This window comes from Cygnus olor, chromosome Z (assembly GCF_009769625.2).
Source record: "Cygnus olor isolate bCygOlo1 chromosome Z, bCygOlo1.pri.v2, whole genome shotgun sequence".
NCBI classification, from domain to species: Eukaryota; Metazoa; Chordata; class Aves; order Anseriformes; family Anatidae; genus Cygnus; species Cygnus olor.
In genome coordinates, this window is record NC_049198.1 from 29,622,852 (window position 1) to 29,648,594 (window position 25,743).

At 38.2% G+C, this 25,743-nt stretch overlaps 1 protein-coding gene across 1 annotated transcript; it reads right to left on the reverse strand.

The window, feature by feature from the left end:
- Positions 1-3,432: 3,432 nt before the first annotated feature.
- Positions 3,433-25,743, reverse strand: ERMP1 (endoplasmic reticulum metallopeptidase 1). Its single transcript, XM_040541925.1, has 15 exons — positions 25,356-25,743; positions 24,842-25,143; positions 20,960-21,087; positions 20,512-20,617; positions 19,472-19,618; positions 17,867-17,959; positions 14,386-14,598; positions 13,237-13,457; positions 10,421-10,595; positions 9,997-10,187; positions 9,238-9,390; positions 8,465-8,667; positions 7,611-7,726; positions 6,959-7,122; positions 3,433-5,911 (listed from the first exon to the last, which is right to left on the reverse strand). The coding sequence occupies exons 1-15, from the start codon at positions 25,670-25,672 to the stop codon at positions 5,747-5,749; spliced, it is 2,694 nt and encodes an 897-aa protein (XP_040397859.1). The 5' UTR covers positions 25,673-25,743; the 3' UTR covers positions 3,433-5,746.

Sequence of the window (25,743 nt, forward strand, 5' to 3'; positions counted from 1 at the left end):
AGGAGCAGCAGCAATTGCCCCAGCCTGGCTTGTGCTGCCAGGAAGGAAGCAGAGGACTTGGGAATAGGGAGTTGTGAAGCTGAGCCTGGGAAGAAGGTGGGGGTGGAATAAATTAAATAAATTTTTCCCAGGCTGAGTTTGTTTTACCTGTGATGGTAATCAGCAGTGATCTCCCTGCCCTTAGCTCAATGCTGAAGCCTTTTCATCTTACATTCTTCCCCCCATCCTGCTCAGGAGAGGGAAAGCAGCTTGGATGCCAGCCCAGGTTAACTCCCCACACATTTAGTCTTCTGCAAATAAGAGCTATTACCTTAACCTAAACAGGGGAGAAAATACCTATTTAACACATTAAGCTTTAACATTTTCCATGGCATTCCGCCTTGCCTCTCACTTTGTTTACCCAGCTAACATAAAGCAGGCAGGCTGCCTTAGTTCTTGCCAGCTTGGCCTACATAACTGTTTAATGTCTATATTTAAAGAAAACTCATTTCATCATCAGCATTTGCAGATGAGCATGTTTTCTTGATCTGGGTCTCACCCTGTACAGCACTAATGGCGTCTGAAAAAGAGCAACAGTGCTAGGTTCCTTGCTGCTCACTGAAAAACTCATAGTATACTTGCAAAACTGATTGACTCAAGTAATATTTCTTTGGAAAGTTTTCACCATCACTTTGGTCAGCTAAAGTAGATTAATTTTTTTGATTTTTTTTTTTTAACTACTGTTTTAGCCAGTTGCAAAGCAACAAATTTAAAAAGCTGGTTTTAAAGCTGAAGCTCCTATAAGCTATAGGTTGAGATCCACTGCTAAGTAGACAGAAATATATGAATCCATAATCTAGCTCGGACCTGTACAAAAGAGGCCTTTTTTTTCTCCTTATAAATTGAGGAAAAAAAAAGTTGTCTACCACTACAATAGGATTATAAAACAATAGGTAGTCACCCACTGTTTAGGGCAGTAAGCTGCAACAACCAAAGTGACAAAAAGCCTTAACAAAAAAAAAAAGGCCACAGATACTACTTACTGTCTCATAATAGTTTATCCTATCGCTGAGAGCTGAAGACTGTTGAAAGATTCTAGTGGTTAATGAGATAAATGTTAGCTAACAGTGACTGGCAAAAATAACCCCAATGCTTGAACTCGTAACAGGAAGGGAAGGAACATGTATTGACCTTCTGGTTTTGTGCTGCTGTATTTGTATACTATTAATTACCTACATTTTCATGAGTGAAGTTAAAGTGCAGAAAACTCTAAAGATGGGTTATTTAAACTAGGAATAGATACCAATGGATACTCTCTCATCCATACCTGGCAGGCAACTCTTGATCACGTAAAGAGAAAGGTATTTGCGTTATATTCATGTTACGTGCCCAACTATGTGGAAACGCAATCCGAGAACAGGTAGGAAGAGCTAAGATTTTTTGTTTATAGACATACCAAATCAAAGGAAGACAAAAAAAAAAGCAAAGGAAAATTAAACACTAAGAAAAGGAAAATTCAACCCCAGCATTGTTGTAGCAAACAGATCTGTAGCCAAAGTCAGGCAGCAAACAAAAACAGCAGAAGGTGAAAGTGACAGATCAAAGTTCAGTACTAAAAAGCTACTTTTTAGTCTCCAGAACAGAGACCGTAAATCCACTGCATATCTACACACCTTAAATTATTTCTTCCAAGCATCTTTCTCATATGACTGTAAGTTAGCTCTGAAAGAAAGATGCAACCTGAAAGCTTACTGAGTTCTTTACGTACCATGTACCATCTGAAATTAGTAACACCAAGAAGAGGTTTTATAAAAACCCAGAACTGAAAGTTGAAGCTAAATGACAAAGTTCTCTGACATTGATCAGTTATCAGAACAAAACACACACACACACACACACAGAGAAAACCAACATCCCCAAACAAAACATGCATGGACAACTAAAACACTTAAATCCATTCATACCTATTGGCTTTGAAGCTTCATTTATTACTAGGTAATTAACTTAAAAAGCCGTTTGAACCTATTGGTATTTGTCCCAGAGTTTCAGACCAGACTGACAGAATTATTCCTTTCTAGGCTAACTACTACAAACCTTCAGGACTATTTTTGAGTTCAAAATAAAAGCCCTGGTTAAGCAATTTCATATGCTCTAACCACACAGTTTTGTGATATAATTTAGGGCTACTGAAATTCCATGGTTTTTTTTTTTTTTTTTTTTTTTTTTTAAACAGCCATCCTTCACTAATGCTGCATATCAGATTCTAAGATGGGTCATCCTGCCAACTCCTTCCAGATCATTATCAAGCACCAAATTAGGCTCCATGCCCAAGGGAAAAGGGAAAAAAAAAGTTACTGAACAACATTACAACACATCCAGCACTCTTCAGCAGCTCTGTCCTGTATGCTACAATTAGGTCTGTACAGACTTGTTAGATCTTGTCTATTTGATTAGCGTTTTCCAGCAGGCTTACAAACCAACCTAAATTGAACAGACATTAAAAGAGGTATTGCTAATACAGAACAGCTCCACCTAGTTCAGTCGTCTGTTCTTTTATGTATCGCACCTGAAACTCTTCTGTTCATTGCACTTATCCCAACATTTTTTTCTCCAAATGCATACTTTTACTTGACATGCAATCTGAAGGCACCGTGACACATTCTAATGCTGCATTAGATTGCACAATCACAACAGACACAGGCCTCCTTTGCAAACACATGCTTAAATCGATAAGCAACTTATTTCTGAAGCCCTTTTCCCTGTAGACACATAACAGAGAATAATGTATGTTAATAAATAATGTAACACACTATTAAAGGCATCAAAATTAGGGGAGAACCAGAATTAACATAAAGCAAAGCAGCTTAGAAAAGGCTGTGCATGTAAACTATCTCAGATTAATATAGGTGAATTCCAGTCAACTAACTGCTTATTGCCCCACTCAGAATAAAACCTTTTTCTATTCCTATGCCCTGCTATCCTTAAAATCACCACCTGCTTTCTTTGTGTTTATTTCACGGAGTAAGACATGCAGTTCTTTGTATGAGAATTAAGAAACCACAGCAGCAGCAGGCTAATCTGCTTTTATTGAATGGGGAAACAGACACACAGACAGCAAAATTTTCTCCTGTGTTTTTCTGCCTGTGATCAACAACATGAAGTTTGTTCTCAACTACCAGTTTTGAAAAGTATTTGCAACTCTGCTACCAATTCCTCCTCCAAAACGTATCTTGTTTCAAGGAAAACTTTTCTGTCCAAGCAACTAGGGCCAGAGTCCTCAGCTCAGATGATTTTTTACATTCCTTGGCCATGCACATACTCCACATAGCTCTAACTCTAGATGTTTCCAGCATCACTTAGGAATACTTCCACTCAAAACAAAAAAACATTAGCACAAGAAATAAAGACAACTCAAATATGTCTTTAACAATCATGCTTACCATCAAGTTTTACTGATTAAGGTTCGCTTTTATTTATAAATCCAGAGACTTACAACAAATTAGACATCCCTCATAATTAAATTATTTAATAAAGGTTAAATCCTGAGTTAGCAACAGTTATTGCTTCATGGACGTTCCAGAAATTGTTAACAGGCATTTTGACATTTTTGGCTCTCAGTATGACTTCTTCACACAGCACTTTTTTAAAAGATATAAATCAGACGCAAAATAGAATAAAAATCAAATCAGGGGAAGACAGTAAATATCAGTGCACCTCTAGTTAACCAGCTGTGCATTGGCTACAGCACAACACACAACATGTGTTGAGATTCAAGACACTTAACAGTTCTGAAGCTTTTTTTTTTCCCAAAACATTCATAGCACAAGTTTTTTTTAAATATGAATGCATAGTATACAGACTGTACTTTCAAATCAGATACAATCAAGCCAGTGATGATCAATTCACGTTAATGTAGGATGACCTGGTTTTAAGATACCAATGTCCAGTTCAGTATAAATACAGTAATTAAACCTCTGCCCCTACTCCATGAATCAGTCAACAATCTTTGCAAATGGACCTTGCAATAAACATAACTGTTTCTTGCCACTTACCTACACAACTACAGGCCAATCTGAAGGGACGATACCTGAATGGGCAACTGCTCTGCTATCTATCACAGCTCACACAAATTAAAGTGTCACAAATTTCTTCCATATGCCCTGTAAGCTTCGCAGTACTAGCACGTTTCTACTTGAAATGATGATGCATGCACAAAATCTGCTTTGCATGCTATTTGGCAATGCTCATGAGGCAAAACATGAATCCGTATAATTCACAGCACGGTGTTGATGTCACAATATTTTATATTTAGTTTGGAAAAAAAATATAAAGTTTCTTCAATTGCACAGAGCTCTTTGAATTTCAGAAACTAGCATCAATTATTACAGTGCACTGAAAAAAAACACTGTAGGGTGTAAAGGGAAAAAAAAACAACAACAGGTAAGTGGCTTCAGAATTCAAAGCTTGTTAAAACTGGAAGATACTCTAGATCACTTAGACATTTATAAACTCATCCTGTGGAAATAAAAACAAGAAAAGCAACCCAGAGATATCACACATTCTTTTAAAGATGACCGTTGCTATTATTCCTCACGGAAAGCAAACCATATTTGAAAGAAACAGGTATATGTATCAGCAAAGTGCAATACTGTCACGTTAGTAAAAGTCTCTCCAAAGGAGATACCAAAAGTTCGCTAATTCTAATAAATTAGAAGATAACTTGAAATTTAGATTGGATTAATTATAAGACATCCACTCAAAGGAGTGGTTTCTTGGCAGTCTCACATGCAAGAGCAAGTCATATGCTTGTATGCTGATACTAAACGATCCTAAAAGAACACCTGCACAAGGAGACAGGTCAAACTTACCCACCCAAGTTTCAACACTGAAAAGACAGGCAAAAGGTAGGAACCAAATTTTTAAAATAAATGTATTAATTGGAAAAGTTAATGTGGATAAATAATTACCACATTCCAGAATATGGGCTTTTCTGCATCGTACATTTGCAACCTTTACAGGCATCAGAGCTTTCAGTGACTTCATCCAGTGACAGAAGTAATGTTTAGGACTTTGCTGCCTCTTCCCCCCATCACATAAACAACCACCTGTAAGTCTGAAGGCCTTACTTTAATAGGACGGATAGGACTGGCACATGATACTACCCATACAGAAGGGTATTTCAGTCGGAAGGGACCTGTAAAGACCATTGAGTCCAACTGCCTGACCATGCTAATCAGAAGTTAAAACATATTATTAAGGGCATTACCCAAATGTCTCTTGAACGTTGACAAAAATGAAGCATCGCCCATCTTTCTAGGAAGCCTGTTGCAGGGTTTGACCACGCTCACAAGAACGAAATTTTTCCTAATGTCCAGTCTGAACCTCCCCTGAGTGGATGAAGGGTGTGTGTGAAGTACAGTTATATGTTATGTTACATCAAAATAATTTAATGAGGCCCTTTCATTACAATTGCCATTGTATTATGATAATGTTACTTCCTAAAATGCAGTTTTCATGTTCAGAAACACACTAGTCAAACTGCCATTTCAGTGGAAGAACCAGCTCAATTGTATTTATATTGACAGGGTATCACCTTTTCCCCCAAGACAGCTGTAGCCTTTAAATAGCCAAACTGCCAAAGAAACACCATTTTCAGCCAACGTATTTTAAATTACTGTGAAAGTCTGTGCTATCTTGTTAGGATGTTTGCTGTGACAGCATCCTATGTTGGAGAGATCACCCTATCAGCGTTGCATTACTGTTAACATTAAAATACAAAAAGGTCGTAAGTGCAGGACCAACCAGAAGAAAACGTCCAGTTTGGAAATCTCTCCAGTAAGGCATAGAGTTGAGGTGATTTTTGATCTTCCCCAAAAAAATAGTGTGCTGCTATGGCAAGGGAGACTATTCCATCAGAATGCTTTTCTGAGGCCTGCAAGTGAGAAAGGGCAACATGGTATTTATGACTGTTTATGGAGTTTAAAACGTAAATCCAGACCAGATGTACTTTTCCGCAGACTTATTATCTATGCAACAAACTACATCCCACAGGTTATTGTTCTGTAAGTTAAAGCATTTCCTATCTTCCTATCATGATACTGTGTCAGTATCATGACAAGTTAAATTTAAATAGAAATTGCAACTATGTATTTATATCGCAGGGCCTATGACATGTTAAACTTGCATGTTCTAAATTCAACATTTGTATTTATATGTTTTGCTAACAAATCAAGACATGGACACTAACGTGGTATTTTTACTGATCTTTCTACTGTTTACCGTTAGAATGAAAAGCCTTTTATGCCTAAGCTTTGTTCTTATCGATCTTGCAAAACTTGTTATGCTGTAGATTCCTGTCTGCCTTTACCAGGTACCCTCATAAGGATTATTTGGTTATGCGTTTATAATCTATGATCTAGGAAGGAACAACAAATTTTCAGAACTTCCACCGGTTCCGGTAATATTTCCTCAAAATTAAACCTATAATAAGCCTCATTGTTAAAACCATGATAGTAACTCACAGATCTGCAAAAAAAATCTTCACTGGCAATTTAACAGTGGGAACGAGGGATCATAAATCCCACTGGAATAGGAATGCTGGAAGCCTTGCTTCCAAACAGAAGTAAAATACAGAAGACAAAATTTTTATGATTTTCTTCAGCATCGAGACAGGTAACTTTCCCACCAAGGACTCCCTGTAATTTCCCCCTAACAAAGTATACGACATGGAAACTGTTTACAACAGGAAAAAGATCTGTGAAATAACAGCAATAAAGACAAAACTTCAAGAACTATGAGTTAAAATGAGAGAAATCCAAGGTTAAGGCCTAAGCCTGTGTAAACAAGGAAAACGTTCTCCTTTTGACTTAATGGCAAGTTAGAAGACAAAGCATCAAAATATGTGTGAGCTGATACATAAAGTAGAGGGACAAATTAGAAGACCAAGGGGTCACCGCATTTCCAACAGCAGCATACTTACTGTAAGCTCTATCCAGAAGTTCCATGGTGTAGCGTGCAGCCCATGGGAGTAAAATACAAAGTAGTCTCCTCCTACACTAGCAACTGGCGTTCCATCTCCAAGAGACCAGGTGGACAGAGCTGACCCTTCGTGTGGCCGAATATACAGTGACATGTGACTTGGACCTGTAGACAGCGAAATGTATCAAGATGTATGAACAGCTGAAAGGGGAAAAAACGTTTGCCCTGCTTCCTTTCATTCCAATAACATATTTCCCTAAATAGTAACACGTAACCTCTGTATTACTACCCATATCTTCCAAAACAAGATAGAGCTATACTGTCTTCTCTAGAGAAGCTTCAATTATTTCTAAGTAGTGAGATCAATTAGATGATGATGTAACGAATGGACAGAGGTATAAAATGAACCTTAAGAATGGACTTGCTAAAAATGATCAAAGCTTACTTAAAATAGACAAGGTATCAGTCCCCCAAATAACAACTGCAACACAACACCCACAGCTTCCAGTGTGTTATGAAACTGAATTAATTCATGCCAATCACACAAAGCTCACCATCTTAGGAATGGCACTGTAACCTGCAGTACTGGAGTTAAAACCTGATCTATTATGGGCATAAAAATAAATCACAAAATAGAAGCTTCAGTCACTCACCAGATACTTCAAAGCTTAACCTCACAGAGTTCCAGGGCATTAGCTCTTTGGCCAGAACTTTGAAGTGAACGGGACTTCTTGGAAAAATTTCTGGAGCAGGAAGATACCAGTTTTTCCTGTTTAAATAAATAAATAAGATTATAACTTTATCTCAATGCAACAATCAGAGGTACTAAAATATGAGAAGAATAAGTTTTTGTATAGCTTAGCTGACTGCATTGTTAATAAATAAAATACTCAAAAGCTATTTATGGTAGCAAAAAGCAGTTAAAAATTAACAGCTTGCAGCCAGTCAAATATTTAAAGGACACAGTAACAGAACAAGTCACCGGTGTTCTTATCCGTTACCTTGATCTGCCTTACTTTACAAAACAATAACTAAAAAAATAACTAAGAAGTAAAAAATATAAAACTCTACATTTCTGTTCACAAGACTCCTGAAGTATGAGAATTAGGCATGGCAGCTAGTTTTCTTCTGGGGAAACTAGCTACTCTAGATTTCCTCTGTTATCAGCTGGGGTGAGGTGGAAGGAAGAAGTGAAAAAAAACACATGTACTCCTACTATGAGGTGCCCTTTAGAAGCTCCCCCTCACTTTTTTCTCCACTGGTGCCAACATCTGTTTTCCCACACATAAACATCTAGAAGTCCTCCAGCACACCCAGCAATCTCTCAGATTGTGGCAGATGACACTATACCTACACAGAAGTTCAAGCATCTGCTGAAGGGGAAGGATAGTTTACTTTTAGGCCAAGATTAGCCTTATTTTTGTCCCTTATGAAAGTAAGATTGCATAAACTGCATAACCAATGGGCTTTCTAGCAAATGCTCAAATTAAGCAGTGTTCACACCAACCGGAACATGAAATGCACTGGTAGTATCCAAGGCAGGCCACAAAAAGGAGCCCACTCCTCACACGGAGTTCTAATGGTGTCATTGATTTCAGGTACATGGGGAGTTATGTGAGATATTCCATTATAATCAAATCCATTAATCCATATACCAGAGTCACTTTTAACCAGGTTTCCATCTAGATCGTGAAATCTTCTGCTCGTGTGCTGGAAGTAGAAGTAGAAAAAGAAGATACACAGAAAGATGCTAAGGAACCTCTACTCCTGTGCAGTTTGCAAGTCAGACATAATTCTGAAATATCCACCATATCAACCCTTGATGTCTAATGCATTTTCAGTATGCACTCAACATAAATGTAAGCATTTATGAATACAATTACACAGATTAAACAGAACACCATAAAAACATATAAATTGAAAAGATGGCTGTGCCTGTAAATATTTAGATATCTCCCATTGCATTCACTTCTGCAATGATCGCTGCTCATACTTAAATACACCTAAATACACTCGTACTTAAATACACCTAAAAATACCTATTCTTCTGAGAAAACTAAACACACAAATTAAACACAGGGAACAACAGCAATTCTTTCAAATCCAGGAAAAAATGTTAGAATTTAAATCAAGCAAGCAATGGAGAATTGACTACTTAAGGGCTTAAGTTTTTTTAAAAACAGTAACAATGAGCAAGAAACAAAACAAAGAAAACCAAACAACCAAAGAACCCTCCTGCATGCAGCACAGAGTCAATTAGATATGCAAGACTATTCTTACCTGGAGAAAGACTCGCTTAGGCTTTGGGTTAGCCATATCAGAACTGTAAGGAAAGAAGATTCCACTGCAAACGAGAATCAGAGTGACTACAAACACAGCAGTTGAACTTACTAGCGTCATTTTTGTACTTTTGACAAGGTAAATGAAGTTAATCTAGAGAACAAAGAGACAGTCCAGTTATAAAACTACAAGACTGAGAAACGAAAGACACTTATGTGTAACTCTAAAATTCACTTATGAAATTGAAGGTATATTACAAATGCTACATGACACAGGAAAACTTCACAATCTCAATATTTAAAACCAAAAGGAAAAAAGAGTGACTACTTTCCAAAACTTTCAAAAAATTAATTTTTAAAAAACATCTGCCAAAAAAAGTCCTAAAAACTCTGCAGCAAGGCCAGCATAAAAAAAAAATCACAATTTTTTCTTCTTTGGAAATGTAGTACATTTTTTGTTCAGCCACATACCACACTTCATCTAAAATGGATACCTGTTCAAACGCCATCATCAATTTTTTGTATTTTACAGCAATTATTACTACATCACTACTGAGCAGATAAATTTTTGTAATCCCTGCTTTAATTACTTCTCTCTAACATAAAACATGGGATCCTTCACATTTCCTAGAATTTCCTTTTATTAACACTTGAGATATTGTACAATACCATTAATTTCAAACAGCAGTATGGAAAAAACTTTTTTTCAACTCTAGAGAAAGCTTAGAAGTTTTAAACAACGTTTAAAAATTCTACTTACAAAATAAGATGACAGAATCATAGTGATGGCCACAATAAATCCTGCCAACACTACATCTGGTGGAATTTCTGAACCACTTCGTCCCATGATAGGGGTAAACATTTCAAATATAGTCCAACTAAGATACATCATATATAGATAGGGAACAAACATTCCCAGCATGTACATGACAACAAACTTAATTGTGGCACCTACAAGACATAAAACACATAGCATTAATAATATATCCAAACACTGCTGCAAGGCCCAATGTACAATACTGGTCCTGACCCCTGAGATGGACAGGGAAAAAGGACCCCATTTTACATAGCCGATGCCAATATAATTCTTCCAAAACCACTGCGAAACTACTCTTACGTTACAAGAGAAATTAACAGGTTTTCTGCTCCAAACGCTGCAATTACCTCCCCCCACAAACTCATACCTTTTTGTCTGAATTCCTTATGGATCATCAGTTTAGTGAGTAATGGAAATGCCACCCACAATGTACAAATGAATGCTGAACAAAGGCCCATCTGAGTAATCATAGCCAATGCTATAGTCCAAATCAGCAATGAGGCATCAAAAAACACATCTCCCAGGTTCAGGTCATTCATATTCTGTAACAAAAAAGGGAATCAATTATTGCTGAGCAGAAATATTTTGTGTATCACGTTTCATAAGAACACACACAAAAATTCCGATTTCTTGTATGTAGTTGTTTGACGTGGACAAAGCAATTTTAAGATTTACCATCTCATGATTCTCCCTGCCATTTAGAGTTACTCATGACAGTTTTCATTTGCAGGTGTTTTCCTTTTCTTAACCATCTGCTCTGACTTAACTTGAAAAAGAGATTACATGGCATGGGATGGACAGAGTAGGAGTGGAGTACAAATTACAATACCAAGAAGATGGCAGGCTAATGTTTCAGGTACATATGCAGTAAGGTCTTTTTATAAAAAGCACTGGTATTTGTGAAGCATATCAACAAGTTATGTACTACTTATGTGTGAAAAGAATTACATATACCTCCTGAAATTCTAAACTGCTTTTGAATAGCAGCTGTTAATATACTACTTCTTAAGCAAGTACTGTTATTACTGGATAAATACTACACTGGTGCTTTTTTAAGTCACATCACCGCCGTCACTTCAGAATTCTGCTCTTTTAACACATTATTTGTTTTGAAGAGGCCATGCATGGTTGAGTTAATACCAGATATGTTTTAGAAAAAAAAAAAAAAAACCACTAACCCTTAAAAATGTGTTTTTATTTGTTGTTTTTTTTTTTTAGTTAAATGTAGTGTTGCACTGTTTGCAGTACAAGATTTTTAATCGTGAATGCTGTTAGCAGCAAGAAGGACTGCCTCCCTGAACAGCTGTAACAGCTATCAGAAAGCACTTAGTTGAGTTTTGGGATGTGAAAAAAGTTGGGCAGTAGGGATAAGAAACTTTTGGGTTACCAAACATATTTCAAAACAAAAAGCTATTACGTCACAAGTTCTTGAGCCAGTAACAGAAGACACGCTGCTTCATCAACACCTAGGCATTGCCTGTAATAGCCAAGTAACAGGTTAGCTTCCAAAATTTTTATGCAACACTTCTTAGGGACAATGTAAATTACTGAGGCAGCATAAAGTGTGGAATACTGCAAGTTATAGCGTGCCAAGAAAATTGAGAGATGCATGGTATCTAGTTATCTGATCTGTTCTTCAGACAACCGGCAGGTAAGAACTAGATACAGCACCTGAAACAACTGAATGATTAGGTAAAGTAAGCTCTCCTGTCAGTAAGAACCTCTATTCCAAAAAGACTAGAATAAGGTAATGTCCCATCTATTTTATGTTTCATCTTTTCAATAAAAAGTCACTAGCACTATTATTTTTAAGTATTCATACACAATATCCCCTCCACAAAACAAACAAACAAACAAACAACTTCCAGATGAGGAAATGATGGATACACTCAGAATGTACACCAGTCAAGCAAAATATCAGTAAGTTTTTAAACTTAAGTACTTGGATGAAGTTGAATTTGACTGACAACTTAGGTTTCCTAAATTCCACCACCGTTGGCTTGTACAAACGGCTGAGAAGGATAAGTAATAGTAAGCTGAATGACTAAATACCATCATGTCTAAAACCTGTAAACCTAAAACAGGCTCAAGGCTCAAGCAGTTGACTTCCACCTTTTAAGAGCACCATCTGACAGATACCTCAAGGCACAACAGAAATACAAAACAATTTAACTATCATCTAGGCATTTGGGATTATTATGAACTATAATTATGACATTAGTACACGAGTTACATTGTGTTCGTTAGTCCACACAGAAGAATTCTGCACAAAAAAATAGATATGCAGTAATTATGACAAATGTGAGCAATGAAAAGGTAACATAACAAAACCCAAATCAAACTTTGTAGGGGCCTAAAGGACCTTTATCTACGGCAGAAAAGAATGTGGAACATAAAGAGTTGTCTTTCAGGTCCAGTTGTGGTCAAAATAAGTAACAAATATCAGAATAATCATACAGAATAAGCATAGATAGCAAGCTGAAAACTCAAATTTTTACATAAGCTTCATTTAGAAAGCTGTACACAGCACAAATTATTGCATTACAAGAGGGTATTACAGAATGAGAGATTCTGATGACTGTAAGAAAAAAGCTTTCACATGAACAATCTGAAAAAATTTTGCTTAGAAGGCAATGAATACTAATGGCCTTACCAAACAAACATGCATAATAACAGGGTAGAATACAACACAGAGCAGGTATCCCAGGTTTCATGATAAAAATTTACATGGTACATTAGATGAAATAAAGAACAAAAATATTCAAACATTCATTAAAAGTACCAAAATAAACAAAGTGAGGGACGTTCAGTTATACATGTATATTCGGAAACAAGCATCTGTTCAGATTCAAAGAACAGATGTAGATTCTGTAAGTATCAAGAACATTGGAAGATAATCAAAAAACTCAATTATCCAGCTGTTACTTTGATCTCTTATCAATGAAGCGATAGTAGAAAGGGAGGGTGCAAAGAGGGAAAGAAACAATACCTTACATTGTCTTCTACAAAGCTCATCTGTCACCCCCAGCCCCAAAAAGTAATTGCTACAAATCATTACCAAGGCCAAAGACTTAAATCAAGGGGCTGTTAACTCTCATTTAACACAGCAGTAATCTCTATGTTTAAATGAGATTAAACACTACACTCACCACCCCTCAAAACTGGCAATGAAGTTAGGCTTACCTTGTAGTAAAACTTCTTGGCTAGAGTATGCACAAGGATGAGTTTAGCTACAGCTGCAGTGCCATACAGAAACACAGAAACATAGAAATGGGTATACCAAGAAAGAGACCGTCCAATGAGAGAGATGAACACTGCCACAATAAGCACAGTTACTAGTGTGGAGATCCAACTTAGTAGTATTAAGCCAAATGCAGTAAAGAATTTCTTCAGGTTATTAATAGCTGTGAAGAAGAAAAAAAAAGTTTAATTCAACAGTCATATCTATTCTTCTGCATATTATCATCACTATTAAAACCACCCTCTGTATAATGGCTGTAATGACCAAATGAAGTCTGGATGAGAAGTGCACTCTGCAGATTTCTTTACAGAATGGTCTTTGTATCACTTAGACTAGTTCTCTGGGAATTAATCCTGTACTGAGGAAGACTGAAAAGGACTTACAAGGGGAGTAGGCTATTTCCTAGGTTATCATATTCCTGATAATAAAAATTTGTCTAAGGAATCAGTGAAGAGACTACAATCTAGAAAGTCTCAACAAATGTCAGAGTTGCTTTTCTTGTAACTTTTTCGTACTCTAAAAATGTTTTCTGGATTTTTTAATTTTATTTTAAGGCATGTTCCTATGCTTCAAATGAAAATGTGTAACTAGAGGATTTAAGTTTTTACACCCTTTATTAAGTATTGATACAATTTTTCCTGTTTGTTTTGTTATTTGCTCCTGCCTATGGCCAGGAGTTCAAGAACCACGTTTCTGAAGCCCTACCCGTATTAATAGAAAAAAGAGTCTATACAGATGGTAGGTAAACTTTTTTTTTCCATATTCAAATCTTTAAAAGATTTAGTTTAAATCTCCATGAAAGGATAAAAGACATAGTTGTAATTCATAAATGCTAGACATCTAGGCCTGTCATTCCATTATCATAAATATTCACAACAGAATTTTAATCTCTTAAAAAACAAGTAATTCCTGCACACCTGAAATTTATTCCTTAAGTTTATCAAATCAGACAACTATCACAGAAGGTTATGGTTGGAATGGACCTATGGAGATCATTTGCCATTATCTCCTGAGTACTTCTTGATCTAGTAATTGTTATTAAATAATAATGTGATTGATTTCTTAAAAACAAAACAAAACACTAGACTTACCTCTGGTTTTGGGTTGTAATACTTTTTTGCTTAAGTAAAGAAAAGCAATTGCTGCTATTATGTAGTTCATGATGGTGCCAACACGAGCAGGATAAGCCAGGACAAATAAGCCAAGTACATCAAAAAATACAACATTTCCATGTCTATACTCAAAAGATTTAGCCAGCTTATCTGATGTTGCTAGGTATTTTAAGACAGCTAGAATATTGTCACCTATTAAAAAAGCAGATACACAACATAACTATACCAGGGTTGATGAATTAGCACATAGCATTCTTCTATGTACTTAAAAACAAAATTGTATTGAAATATCCTTAACATGAAAAATGAACATGCAACTGATTATTCTGAATATCTATTTGATCGTAAGCACTGCACAGCATTTTCATGAGGTAATCTACACAGCTGTCCCTAAAGTAAGTATACTTGGAAAGCTTCATATATTTAAATACTGCATCAATGAAGGGAGAAAGCGTATCTTCAGAATCAGAGAATCATAAAATGGTTTGGAATGGAAGGGACCTTAGGAATCATCTCATTCCAACCCCCCGCCATGGGCAGGGACACCTCCCACCAGACCAGGTTGCTTAAAGCCCCATCCAACCTGGCCTTGAACACTTCCGGGGATGGGGCATCCACAGCTTCTCTGGCCAACCTGGTCCAGTGCCTCACCACCCTCACAGTAAACAATTTCTTCTTAACATCTAATCTAAATCTTCCCTCTTTTGGTTTAAAACCATTACTCCTTGCACAGTCACTACATTCCCTGACAAAGAGTCCCTCCCCAGCTTTCCTGTATGCCCCTTTTAGGTACTGGAAAGCCACTGTAAGGTCTCCCTCGAGCCTTCTCTTCTCCAGGCTGAACAACCCCAGCTCCCTCAGCCTGTCTTCACAGGAGAGGTGCTCCAGCCCTCTGATCATCTTTGTGGCCCTCCTCTGGACTTGTTCTAATACATCCATGTCCTCCTCGTGCTGGGGGCCTCAGAGCTGAATGCAGGACTCCAGGTGGGGTGCCACAAGAGCAGAACAGAGGGGGAGAATCGCCTCCCTCGACCTGCTGGCCATGCTTCTTTTGATGCAGCCCAGCATACGGTTGGATTTCTGGGCTGCCAGTGCACATGGCTGGCTCATGTTGAGCTTCTCAGCAACCAACACCCCAGGCCCTTCTCCTCAGGGATGCTCTCAATTCATCCTCTGCCCAACCTGTATTTGTGCTTAGAGTTACCCCAGCCCAGATGCGGGCCCTTGCATTTGGCCTTGTTGAACCTCATGAGGTTCACACAGGCCCACCTCTCAGGCCTGTCCAGGTCCCTCTGGGTCGCATCCCTTCCCTCCAGTGTGTCAACTGCACAACACAGCTTGGTGTCTTCGGTAAACTTGCTGAGGGTGTACTCGGTCCCACTGTCCATGTCACCAAAAAAGATGTTAAGCAGCGCCAGTCCCAGTACTGACCCCTGAAGAACACCACTCGTCACTGATCTCCACCTGGGCACTGAGCCATTGACCACAACTCTCTGAGTGTGACCACCCAGCCAACTCCTTACCCACCAATTGGTCCATCCATAAAAACCATGTTTGTCCAATACAGAAACAAGGGTATTATGTGGGACAGTGACCAGTGCTTTGCACAAGTCCAGGTAGATGATGTCAGTTGCTCTTCCCCTGTCCACCAGTGCTATAACCCTATTGGAGAAGGCCACCAGATTTATCAGGCACAATCTGCCCTTAGTGAAGGTATGTTGGCTGTCAACAGTCACATCCTTGTTTACCACATGCCACAGCATATTTTTTTTGAAGAAGGATCATCTCCATGATCTTGCCAGGTACAGAGGTGAGACTGACTGGCCTGTAGTTCCCCATGTGTTCCTTTTTTCCCTTTTTAAAAATAGGGGTTATGTTTCCCCTCTTCCAGTCAGTGGGAACTTCACCTGAATGCCATGACTTCTCAAGTATGATGGATAGCGGCTTAGCAACTACATCAGACAGTTCCCTCAGGACACATGGATGCACCTCATCAGGTCCCATGGACTTGTGCACCTTCAGGTTCCTTAGATGGTCTTGAACCTGATCTCCTACAGCAGGTGGTTCATCATTCTTACAGTCCCTGCCTTTGCCTTCTGGGGCCCAAGGCTATGCGTCTTCACTCTTGCCAGTGAAGACTGAGCCAAAAAAGTCATTGAGTACCTCAGCCTTCTCCTTATCCCGGGTAACCAGGTCTTCCTTTTCCTTCCAGAGAGGGCCCACGATTCCCCTAGTCTTCCTTTTATCAGCGATGTACCTATAGAAGCCTTTGTTGTTGCCCTTGATGTCCCTGGACAAATTTAATTCCAAAAGGGCTTTGGCTTTCCTATCTTGATCGCTGGCTGCTCGGACAATGTCTCTTTCAGCCCATAAGCAGTAGACTTCAGGCCTCACCAGGAGAGGAGTTTAATTTTCTGTTTACCTTCTTCCTCTTGTCCCTGACCCCAGTAGTTGACTCCATGTTCCGTTATGAATTACCTGCCTTCCCTTCCCTTGATGACAGTAATGTAAGTAAACAAGGAAGTTGTTTTCTTTTGTACAGGTATGAACCACCTTTCTGTGTCTCATAATACAGCCCAAACCACGTTTGTTTTTTTTTTGTTTTGTCTTTTTTTTTTTTAAGCTGTGAAATATTTACCAAGAAATGGTCTACCTAACCACTATGAGCAGTAAAATCAGCTTTCCAACAGGAATTTTGAGGAAAGTGTTATTTTTTGTCTTACAGCTGTGTTGGTGCAAACATTTAAAGCTCTTACTGATGCTGGACCACTAAGTGGACTTCTATTAGCTTAAAGAAGACAGTGGTCAAAAACCTGGAGCTGCTTAGGATTGTGTTAGTTTTTCTGAGAAACTAAAAGTCTTACTGTAATTTTCTTTACTGAAATCTGTGAAATAACCTGTTACACATCCAATCTGTTAGTAGAAAATGAATGTTATTTGCCAACAATCCAGTCAGCATACTGCCATGTTAGGTCAATTGAGACTTATTCTGAAGGAGAAATCTCTAAATAGCATAGAGATCAACTTGCCAGTACTTAACCACAAGCCTCTCATGACGAACATTAATCAATAAGGGGAATTACCAAGAGAAAAGGAATGTCAAATGCTGAACAAGCAGGTATCAACGAATGTAAATTACTCAAATGGCTAGATTATAACCTTAATTAGATTCCACAATTACTCTCAAATCAACATCATTGGATGGTGATAAAGTTTACTTTTCAGAGCTCCTCAAACATATTCCCTATATATTTTAAAGGCATGAGTTCAGTTAACATTGTTCTTACCAAGATGGTCAAGCAGTTCTTAACATTATAGATTTATTGATGGTAGCCATACATCAAAATGAAGACAAAACTATGTAGTCCTTCTTTAAGACTTAGTAGCTATTACTGAATTCTTGAAAGTAACAAGCGAGTCATTGAAACAAGTAAGTTATTGAAATCTTAGAAATACCAACCTGCTCTCTGAATGGAATCTGTTAAAATTCTGTCTGATGTGTCATATTTTGTATGATAAATATAGCCATTTTCAATAAAAGCCAGGTCTATTCCTACAGAAAGAGGAAAAGCATGAGAAATTATGTAAACCTAAAAACACAAAGCAAATGTGAAAGCCTCAGATAAATTTCACGTAAATACTGGTCTACTTTGTAACACATGTACTTTCCTCAGAAATGAACAAAACAGTCTGCTTTATGGAAGCAAGACTAACCAGAATTCCACCTGCTTCTAAAAAGAGGCAAATTAAAAATGTGTCCTTACTAATTTATTGATTACATGACATCTGTACACAAATTTATGTCTCTTTACTGGAGAAACACATGGAAATTCTTAGTCATGTCAGCTTCAGAAGAAACAACATGTTTGTTTTCCAAATATTTACTATTAAAACATCAGTAGGGATCCACTGTGAAAACCAATAAAAAGCGGTACTGTGGAACACTTTCTCAAAATGCCAGGTCTATTCTTTTTACTATGGATTTGTAAACAGCTTTTCAGATAGCCAGTCTGAAAGCTCTACAGATGCCCAAATAATTTGTAAAGATAAAAAAGTATATATATATTCAGCACATCCAAAGCGTGCACACGCTCAGTTGCATATGCAAAAAACTCCTGTCAGCAATCTGACTCCTCAAGATTTTGCAGAGGTTTAACAAATCACACCTCAGTTCTGCCAGTGGATAAAGTGGAACAAATTACTTTTCTAGCTCAATTATTTTTATGAGTTTAGAAAAAGACGAGGTTAGTGAGAATTCATTTACCATTTATGATCCAGGTACAATTTCAAACAAGTAACAGAGCTGATTTTCTACAATTTGTTATCTTATTTTCAGGCTACAAATGTACTTCAGAACAGTTTAGAATAAGTTTTTCTCTGAGAACCAGTTCAGAAAGATCACTTTTCTTGGAAGTAACTCCAGTGGCAACTCATGCCAGATAGTGAGGAACAGACATTTACTTTCTTTTTGAATTACGTTTGTTCAGGTATCATTTTGTGTTCCACATTTTTTCCACTGGCAATTCTCTGCAGAATGGATAAGACTCTATAAACCACACCGCAAAACCAAAAAACTTTCCTTCACTGTCTTGTGCTTAATTATCCCCTGGCCTTCCACTCCCTCCTTCCCCCCCAAATAATGAAAATGCATTACTTACTAAGTCACTGTCTTAAACAAGCTGCTTTTGGTTTATTCATTAGATTTTTTTCATTAGTTATTTAATTCCTGCAAGCAAGTTATTAGCACCATTACTAAAGTGTTTAAAAACAAAGTATTTAAGTGTACTGCTATTTCCTGGAGCATTTCCCTAATTTTTAGACTAATTTTCTACCATGTAGTTTCTTTCTGGAAAACAGCAGTCTCCAAAAACATTCTTAAAAACTACATGACACAGGAAAGCTGAAGGCTATTGCCTTAGGAAAAAGACAGGAAAATTTGCTCCCAGACTACAACCCAAACCAAATTTGAGGACCTTCACATAGTGAACAACAGAACAGTAGTGAACAACAGAACAGTCTACTTGTTATATACTTAGATAAATGGACATGCCTTATGATAACATACCTGGAACATTACCAAAGTCCCTGTAGATCCGGAAGTCTGTATCTGCTGGGATAATACCACTCTGAAAGATTTCCTGTGCCACTACAGAGGCAAAAGGATGTTTGGCTGCAAATACATATGCCTGTACCAACCAAGGATTTTCAGGTCCTAACAAAAGACGAGCAGAAAGCTCAGAACAATTATTTTTTGAACTTCAATTAAGATAACTTTATTGTAACAACAACAACAAAAAAATACACAGGAACTCACTAGAGTTGTAATGCTGTTGCCCCACAAGGTGTACTAAGTTCATTTGTGTCAGTTGAAGCACTCGCATACTTGAGATAATTAGTCACACTTTGAGGGGAAAAACATTAATGCCTTGAGTGTTCAGTGGCAAGGTAGATACACCATCTACCGAAGACCAAGCAGAAACCACAGCCTTCAGCAGAATTTCCAGTTTATCATCAAAATTGGATGATAAATCCAATTAAACACAACATTCTTTATCACAGATAAAAATTCTTTACTGAACAGTCTCTCCATCAAAGCATTCAATGCAAGTAAAAAATTAAGCAGCCACAGTAGTAGAAGGAAGTCTGCAGTCCAACTAGGATGGAGCAGAAGTCTAACAGCAGTGTATGTGATAAGTTTTGCTGCTCTCCAAGCAGCAAATGGAGTTCTATTGCCAACATCTCTCTGCAAAGATTTTGGAAGAGCTGTGTGAAAATTAAAAAAAAAAAAAGCATATGAAAGTATGAGTATGTAAGAGATAAGAGATAAAGAAATGTTTTTTCCTTATTACCTTGATGTAGGAGAAAAATACAACTTCCTTAGTTCTGTTCTACACAGGTTTCCCATCTACAAGGGAACTTCTGCTGCAGTGCCTTATCCTACATGCATGTAAAGATGCAGAGCAACTTACTTGCTACAGAGAGTTGATAAAGAGGCATAGCAGTTCTATCTTTTGTTTGAGAGCGACTTTCAATACTCTTTCAAGTCTACGTTGCTCATGATCAAATTATCCCAGTGTAGAAACTGGACACAATACGTGCTCCTACCTGTTTGAAAAACAAGTTCTTTTCCTCCTACACCTGCTGCCTCCAGGTTAATAAAAGCTCTAATTGACTTGGCCCACTCATGTTGTGTAATGAAGCCGTGACTAGCCTTGACGAGAAAAAGAAAATACAGGTCAAATCTTTTCCATACCAACCTAAGAGTTATTTTCCATCATGTATGATTATAAATCAAGGTTAGACAAGGCAGCCAGATCACTCACAACAGAAACAAAACAGAACATCAAAGTATTCTAATTAAATTAGCATAGAAAACAGTCTTAATCTATTTTTCCCTTTTATAGCAAATATATTTTTCTCAGAATGTTAACACTGGCATTTAACTAATATAGCAACAGATTAAATAAGTGCCATACCTGCAGTTACTCTTTCTTTTGACAGAGTCTTAATTCACAGCTTTGACGCACATTTTATAATTCTGGTATATTCTTACCTGCAAAATATTTTCTTCTGCTCCATTAAACAGGAATATGACAGCATGCTGCAAGGGTTCTGATGATTTTGAGAGAGTGTAAAGTATTTCAAGCATCACTGAGCAGCTAACAGCATCATCACTGGCACCTAAAAACAACCAGCAGAACAGCATGGTTTACAACAAATACACAGAATTGCAACTAACACCTGAGGAGAAAAAAAACAAACTTTGTGTCCTCTCAATCATTTAATCTAACCATGGCATGATTACGTCAAACTTTAGTATATTTTCTGCTACAGCTTGTACCTGGTGTTTATGCTAGGTAGAAGCAATGTGGAAAGAAAACTAATGTTCAAAAGATGAACAAGTGATGTACAGGGTATCAAATTCAGTACTACTCTTCACAAAACTAGGCTAAGTGCTAAACAGAAAAATAGATAATGATCACTTTGCTTAAGATCAATATGAATAAACAAGGACATAACTTTCACTTACAGCATACTCCAATTACACGAATTGAACATTCCCACACTACTCACACTAAGGAATTCTACGCTGCTACAATGCAGTTCAGTAACTGGACAAATCCTCCAAGTAACGTAAGGACAAGACCACAAATTAAAGCATACATCAGAATTCACACCTTTAAAACATTCTTAAAGTGAAAGTATACATTGCAATGCAGTAGTTTCATGATCGGATGCTGTCTGCCACCTTTCTGGTTTCTTTGTAGAAAGACCTTTTTTGCTTTGACCTCAATGGTTTGTTCACATTCCTCATCCAACACTACCCTAGACTTGCACCCAATTCCTCACACCTCCCCCAACACATTGCCCACCAGTTTTTCATCTTGATTAAGTATCCATCTTTTAGCCTCGGTCTCCCTTGCCCCATTTCCCTCACTCTGGTGCAAGCCATAGCATATCCCTACCCCACTCCAATCAATCAAACTTGGGAGCAAACAGAGAACTTTAACATCATTCCTGTTGGCCTGGGCTGCATAGATAACGCCAGTTTGCACTGAGATGATGACTACGGTTTGTTCAGCATTATTTGCCACAGTACGTCTCAGCATGATATTAGGAAGGCTCATTAGCTGCTGAAACTGTTTAAGGTATATATAAAAAAGTAGCTTTTCTGGAGCTCATAACCTGGAAAAAGACATGTTTGCCCCTTCCAAAAAACAAGTGAGTATTCCTGATATAAACACAAACCTCAGTCAAAATTTCAGCCTTAGTCTATTGTATATATGTACTTTAGAATAAACAAACACATATACAAAGAAAATGTTTCCAATACACTGTTCTTTAATCTAGTTCTCAGAATACTTCATTCTTCCAAAGGCTTTCCAAAAAGGTCCAAAAAAATGTCGGATTTAAACCCCTCATTATATTACTCCCAAAGTTAATCTGTAGCCTACTCTTAGCCTCATCAAGTTCTTTTTTATCTAACTGGTACTGTGATGAGAACTCAACAAGGAAGTGATAAGCCTTGCTGAAAAGTAATCACTTGTCTACCTTACTGTGAAGCTAGGAAAAGTAAAAGACTTATTGGTTTCAAAATACACACACACGCTTACATCAGATTGAAGCAGCTACATAGTCATACTTAAAACAGATTTTATGGCAAACATCAGTAATATAAAAAAACCATGCCATTAGCTACATCTATACCAATACTTGCAAGGGTGTTTCCACCTCCAAGTTTATTAGAGAAGAATCAAATAGTACTAATTTCCATTTACATGGCCTATCAGAACAAGAGAAAAGTGTTAGGAGCTTACAGTCTACATGTTTCCTTCACAGGCTTTTTTCCTCACCTGCTTCTTCAGCTAAAAAGAGACAAAAGCTTTCTAACATTGAAGCTCAGATAGTTTACCGAGCTATCTTTACTCCTTTTTTTTGTTTGTTGTTTAAACTGTTTCCCTAATACTGCACTGTGCTGTACTATTAGCAAAAGTGAAAAGTAGTTGCCTTGCTTGCCAAGAAACAAGTACACAGGAACATCAGTGGCAACAAAGACAATTTAAATGTCTGAATACCAAAATACTTGGTAACACTTTAAAACAATTGAGGGACAAGTTTGTGAATACTAACGCCCAAACTAATGTAAGGGTGTGAATACTAACACCCAAAGGAAACAAAAAAATTTATACAGACTTGATATCTATTCCAGCAGCACACAATTGGGCTCATTGGCCATTAATCATGCCAGGAAAGCACATCTATAAGCATCAACATCAGATTATCTATTTCTATCTGATTTGTCATGTATACTAGTCATTTAAGTATCAATGAGTCATACTGACTCTGGTTAAACTACACAGATTCAGTAATTTAAAAAAAAAAAGCTGTAAGCAAAGAACTTATAGAAATACAGGAGAATAGAAAACAAAATAGAAACAGAAAACAAAAGGTTATTGCTTATACTATATAAAAGTTTTACTGAAGGAAAATGAAAGAGCATTTCCTCACTGCTGTGGTAAAGGGCTGCTTTTGGTTGAGGGCAAGCACACAGGTTGTTTTCTATCTCCTCCACATATTCTGTACAACCCAATACTATACAAATCACTAATATTCTGGCATTTCTGTGCAAGACTGGTGAAATATTTCATGGCCTGAATGAAAATAATTGATGGATACATAACCCTGTGCAACAATCCAAAGAAACAGACTTGCCACTTATACAAGGCATCAATCTGAAAACTGTTTTCATTCATCATTACATTACACTTGTGAAGTATTCTTTAAGTCTAGGCAGTCATATTTAGACCGTAAGTGCAGTAATTACCACCAATGCAGTTCCTAAATCACAGTGAATATGTAACAACCACACAGTTGTTACACTTAATTAGAACTCCATCTTGCCTAAACATGACCGGAGGAGAAAGAGAAGTCCTGTATATTACTTGTTAACAGAAAAAAGGCACAAAGAGTATAGCAAATGTTTCTCTAACACTCAACTCACTAATTCTCATGTTTTCTCATTAATAGTGATTACTTTTGTGTGCTAAAGACCAGAAAGTTTGTCTTCCAAAATAAAAATACAGTGCAGGCTGTAAATGAAAAATCATAAATAAAAACAGCACTGTCAGTTACTGAAACCTATACATATTTTTCAGCTACAATAATTGACATATATCTGTGGCTATGAGTTACAACAGTTTTTGTGTGGTTTCCAGTTCCATACCTTCCTGGCAATGTTAAACCATGATTTACTAATTACTTATTTACTAAGCTGCTTACACCCATGTTGCAATAATTATTTAACACGATTAGATTTATAAAAATGCAGTAGGACAAGAATGAGAAAACACACAACAGTGAAAGTAGCAGTCAGAAGCATACATATCAACTTAACTTTTGACCACTGCAGTGATTTTTTAGTCAGAAGCTTTGAATGCAGAAAATGTATAGCATAAGGGTACAAAAATAAAAATTTGAGATAAGTGTGATACCAGCTGACACAGGAAAAAGGAGAATAAAATAGATTGGTTAGTGGAGGTGGGAACAGTCCTCAGTGTGAAGCATCCTACTAAAGGAAAGCCAGGTTTAATCAGTACAGAAGTATGGAAAGACCTGAACAACAGGCAGCACAAGCACAGGCCTAGGAAATGAACTACAAAAAAAGGTAGATTTAACCTAACTTCCTAGAAATCCAAACATAACATCTGCAATTTGCAGCCTACCAGAAAACAAGAGTTAAAACCTAAAACATGCTGACTTAACAGGACCAACCTGCCATTCTAAATACTGAATTTTACTGAAATCAAGCACAGAGTAATTGACACACAGAGTGTCCTGGCACGTGGCTATGAGAGCACTTGGTATAAGACAACACTGAGCCAAGCTCAGTGGCTCACGTAACACAGAAGAATGGAAAAGGAGCATGTGGACCTACCTGGGGTATTTGGTACGGAATCAAAGTGACAATTGGATAAGACTGCATGCTCAGCTCCGTTTCGGGGTTCCAGCTTCACTACCACATTGGTTATGTTTGCATAGTAACTAGTAAAGCCTCCTAAAAAGTCAATGCTGAAGGAGCCTGTCGGCCTCTGTATGTCTACAGATATCTTGTGAGCATCTGTGCTTTCAGTTTCTATTGCCCTAATTTGTTCTAGGAGGTAGTTAACTGCAAGAACTTCATTCTCTGGACTTCCAACAGTTCTGGGCCCAATCGCTGTTATGTTGTCAAGATATCCCCTGTAAGAGAGAAATTACATATTCAGAGCCAACGCATTTGATACTTAGTGCACAACTTACCTAAAACTTTAAACATTTTTGTACATCTTCAAGGCTCACAACAAGCAGAAAGGGCTAAAGATGCTAATTACGCCCAACTACGTCTCCACAGCATGGACTCACACAGAAACAAGAACCCCTGGCCCGGTCCCTGGGGGTGTCCCGGCCGGTACCTGGCGCGGTGCGCGCTGAAGTGCGGGTGCCCGCCGCGCTGCGGGCGGCTCAGCAGGTGCCGGTGCGCGACGTGCGCCAGGCCCCGCAGCGCCAGCAGGTACAGCAGCACCAGCGCCGCCGCCCGCCGCTCCGACAGCGCCTGCGGCCGCCGCCGCGACCCGTCCCGAGTCTTCCCCGGCGGGGCGGCGGCGCCGTCGCCGCCGGCCTCTCGCGGCGGTGCCGGAGGGCGCCGGTCGCGATCGCGGTCCCGGTCGCGATCGCGCTCCCCGCCGGCCGCACGCAGCCGCCGCACCGCCGCCGCCGCGCTCCGCTCCATGGCCCCGCGCGCTCGCTGCGGTACGGGAGAGGCCGAGGGTCAAAAAGCGCGGCGACACCCCAACGCCCGCC

Coding starts and splice junctions, on each gene's coding strand:
- ERMP1 (XM_040541925.1), bottom strand. CDS start 25,672: ATGGAGCGGAGCGCGGCGGCGGCGGTGCGGCGGCTGCGTGCGGCCGGC. Junction 21,088..24,841: donor TTCCGTACCAAATACCCCAG/GTAGGTCCACAT, acceptor GGTTGTTTTTAG/GTGCCAGTGATGATGCTGTT. Junction 13,458..14,385: donor ATTACAACCCAAAACCAGAG/GTAAGTCTAGTG, acceptor TCTTCTTCACAG/CTATTAATAACCTGAAGAAA.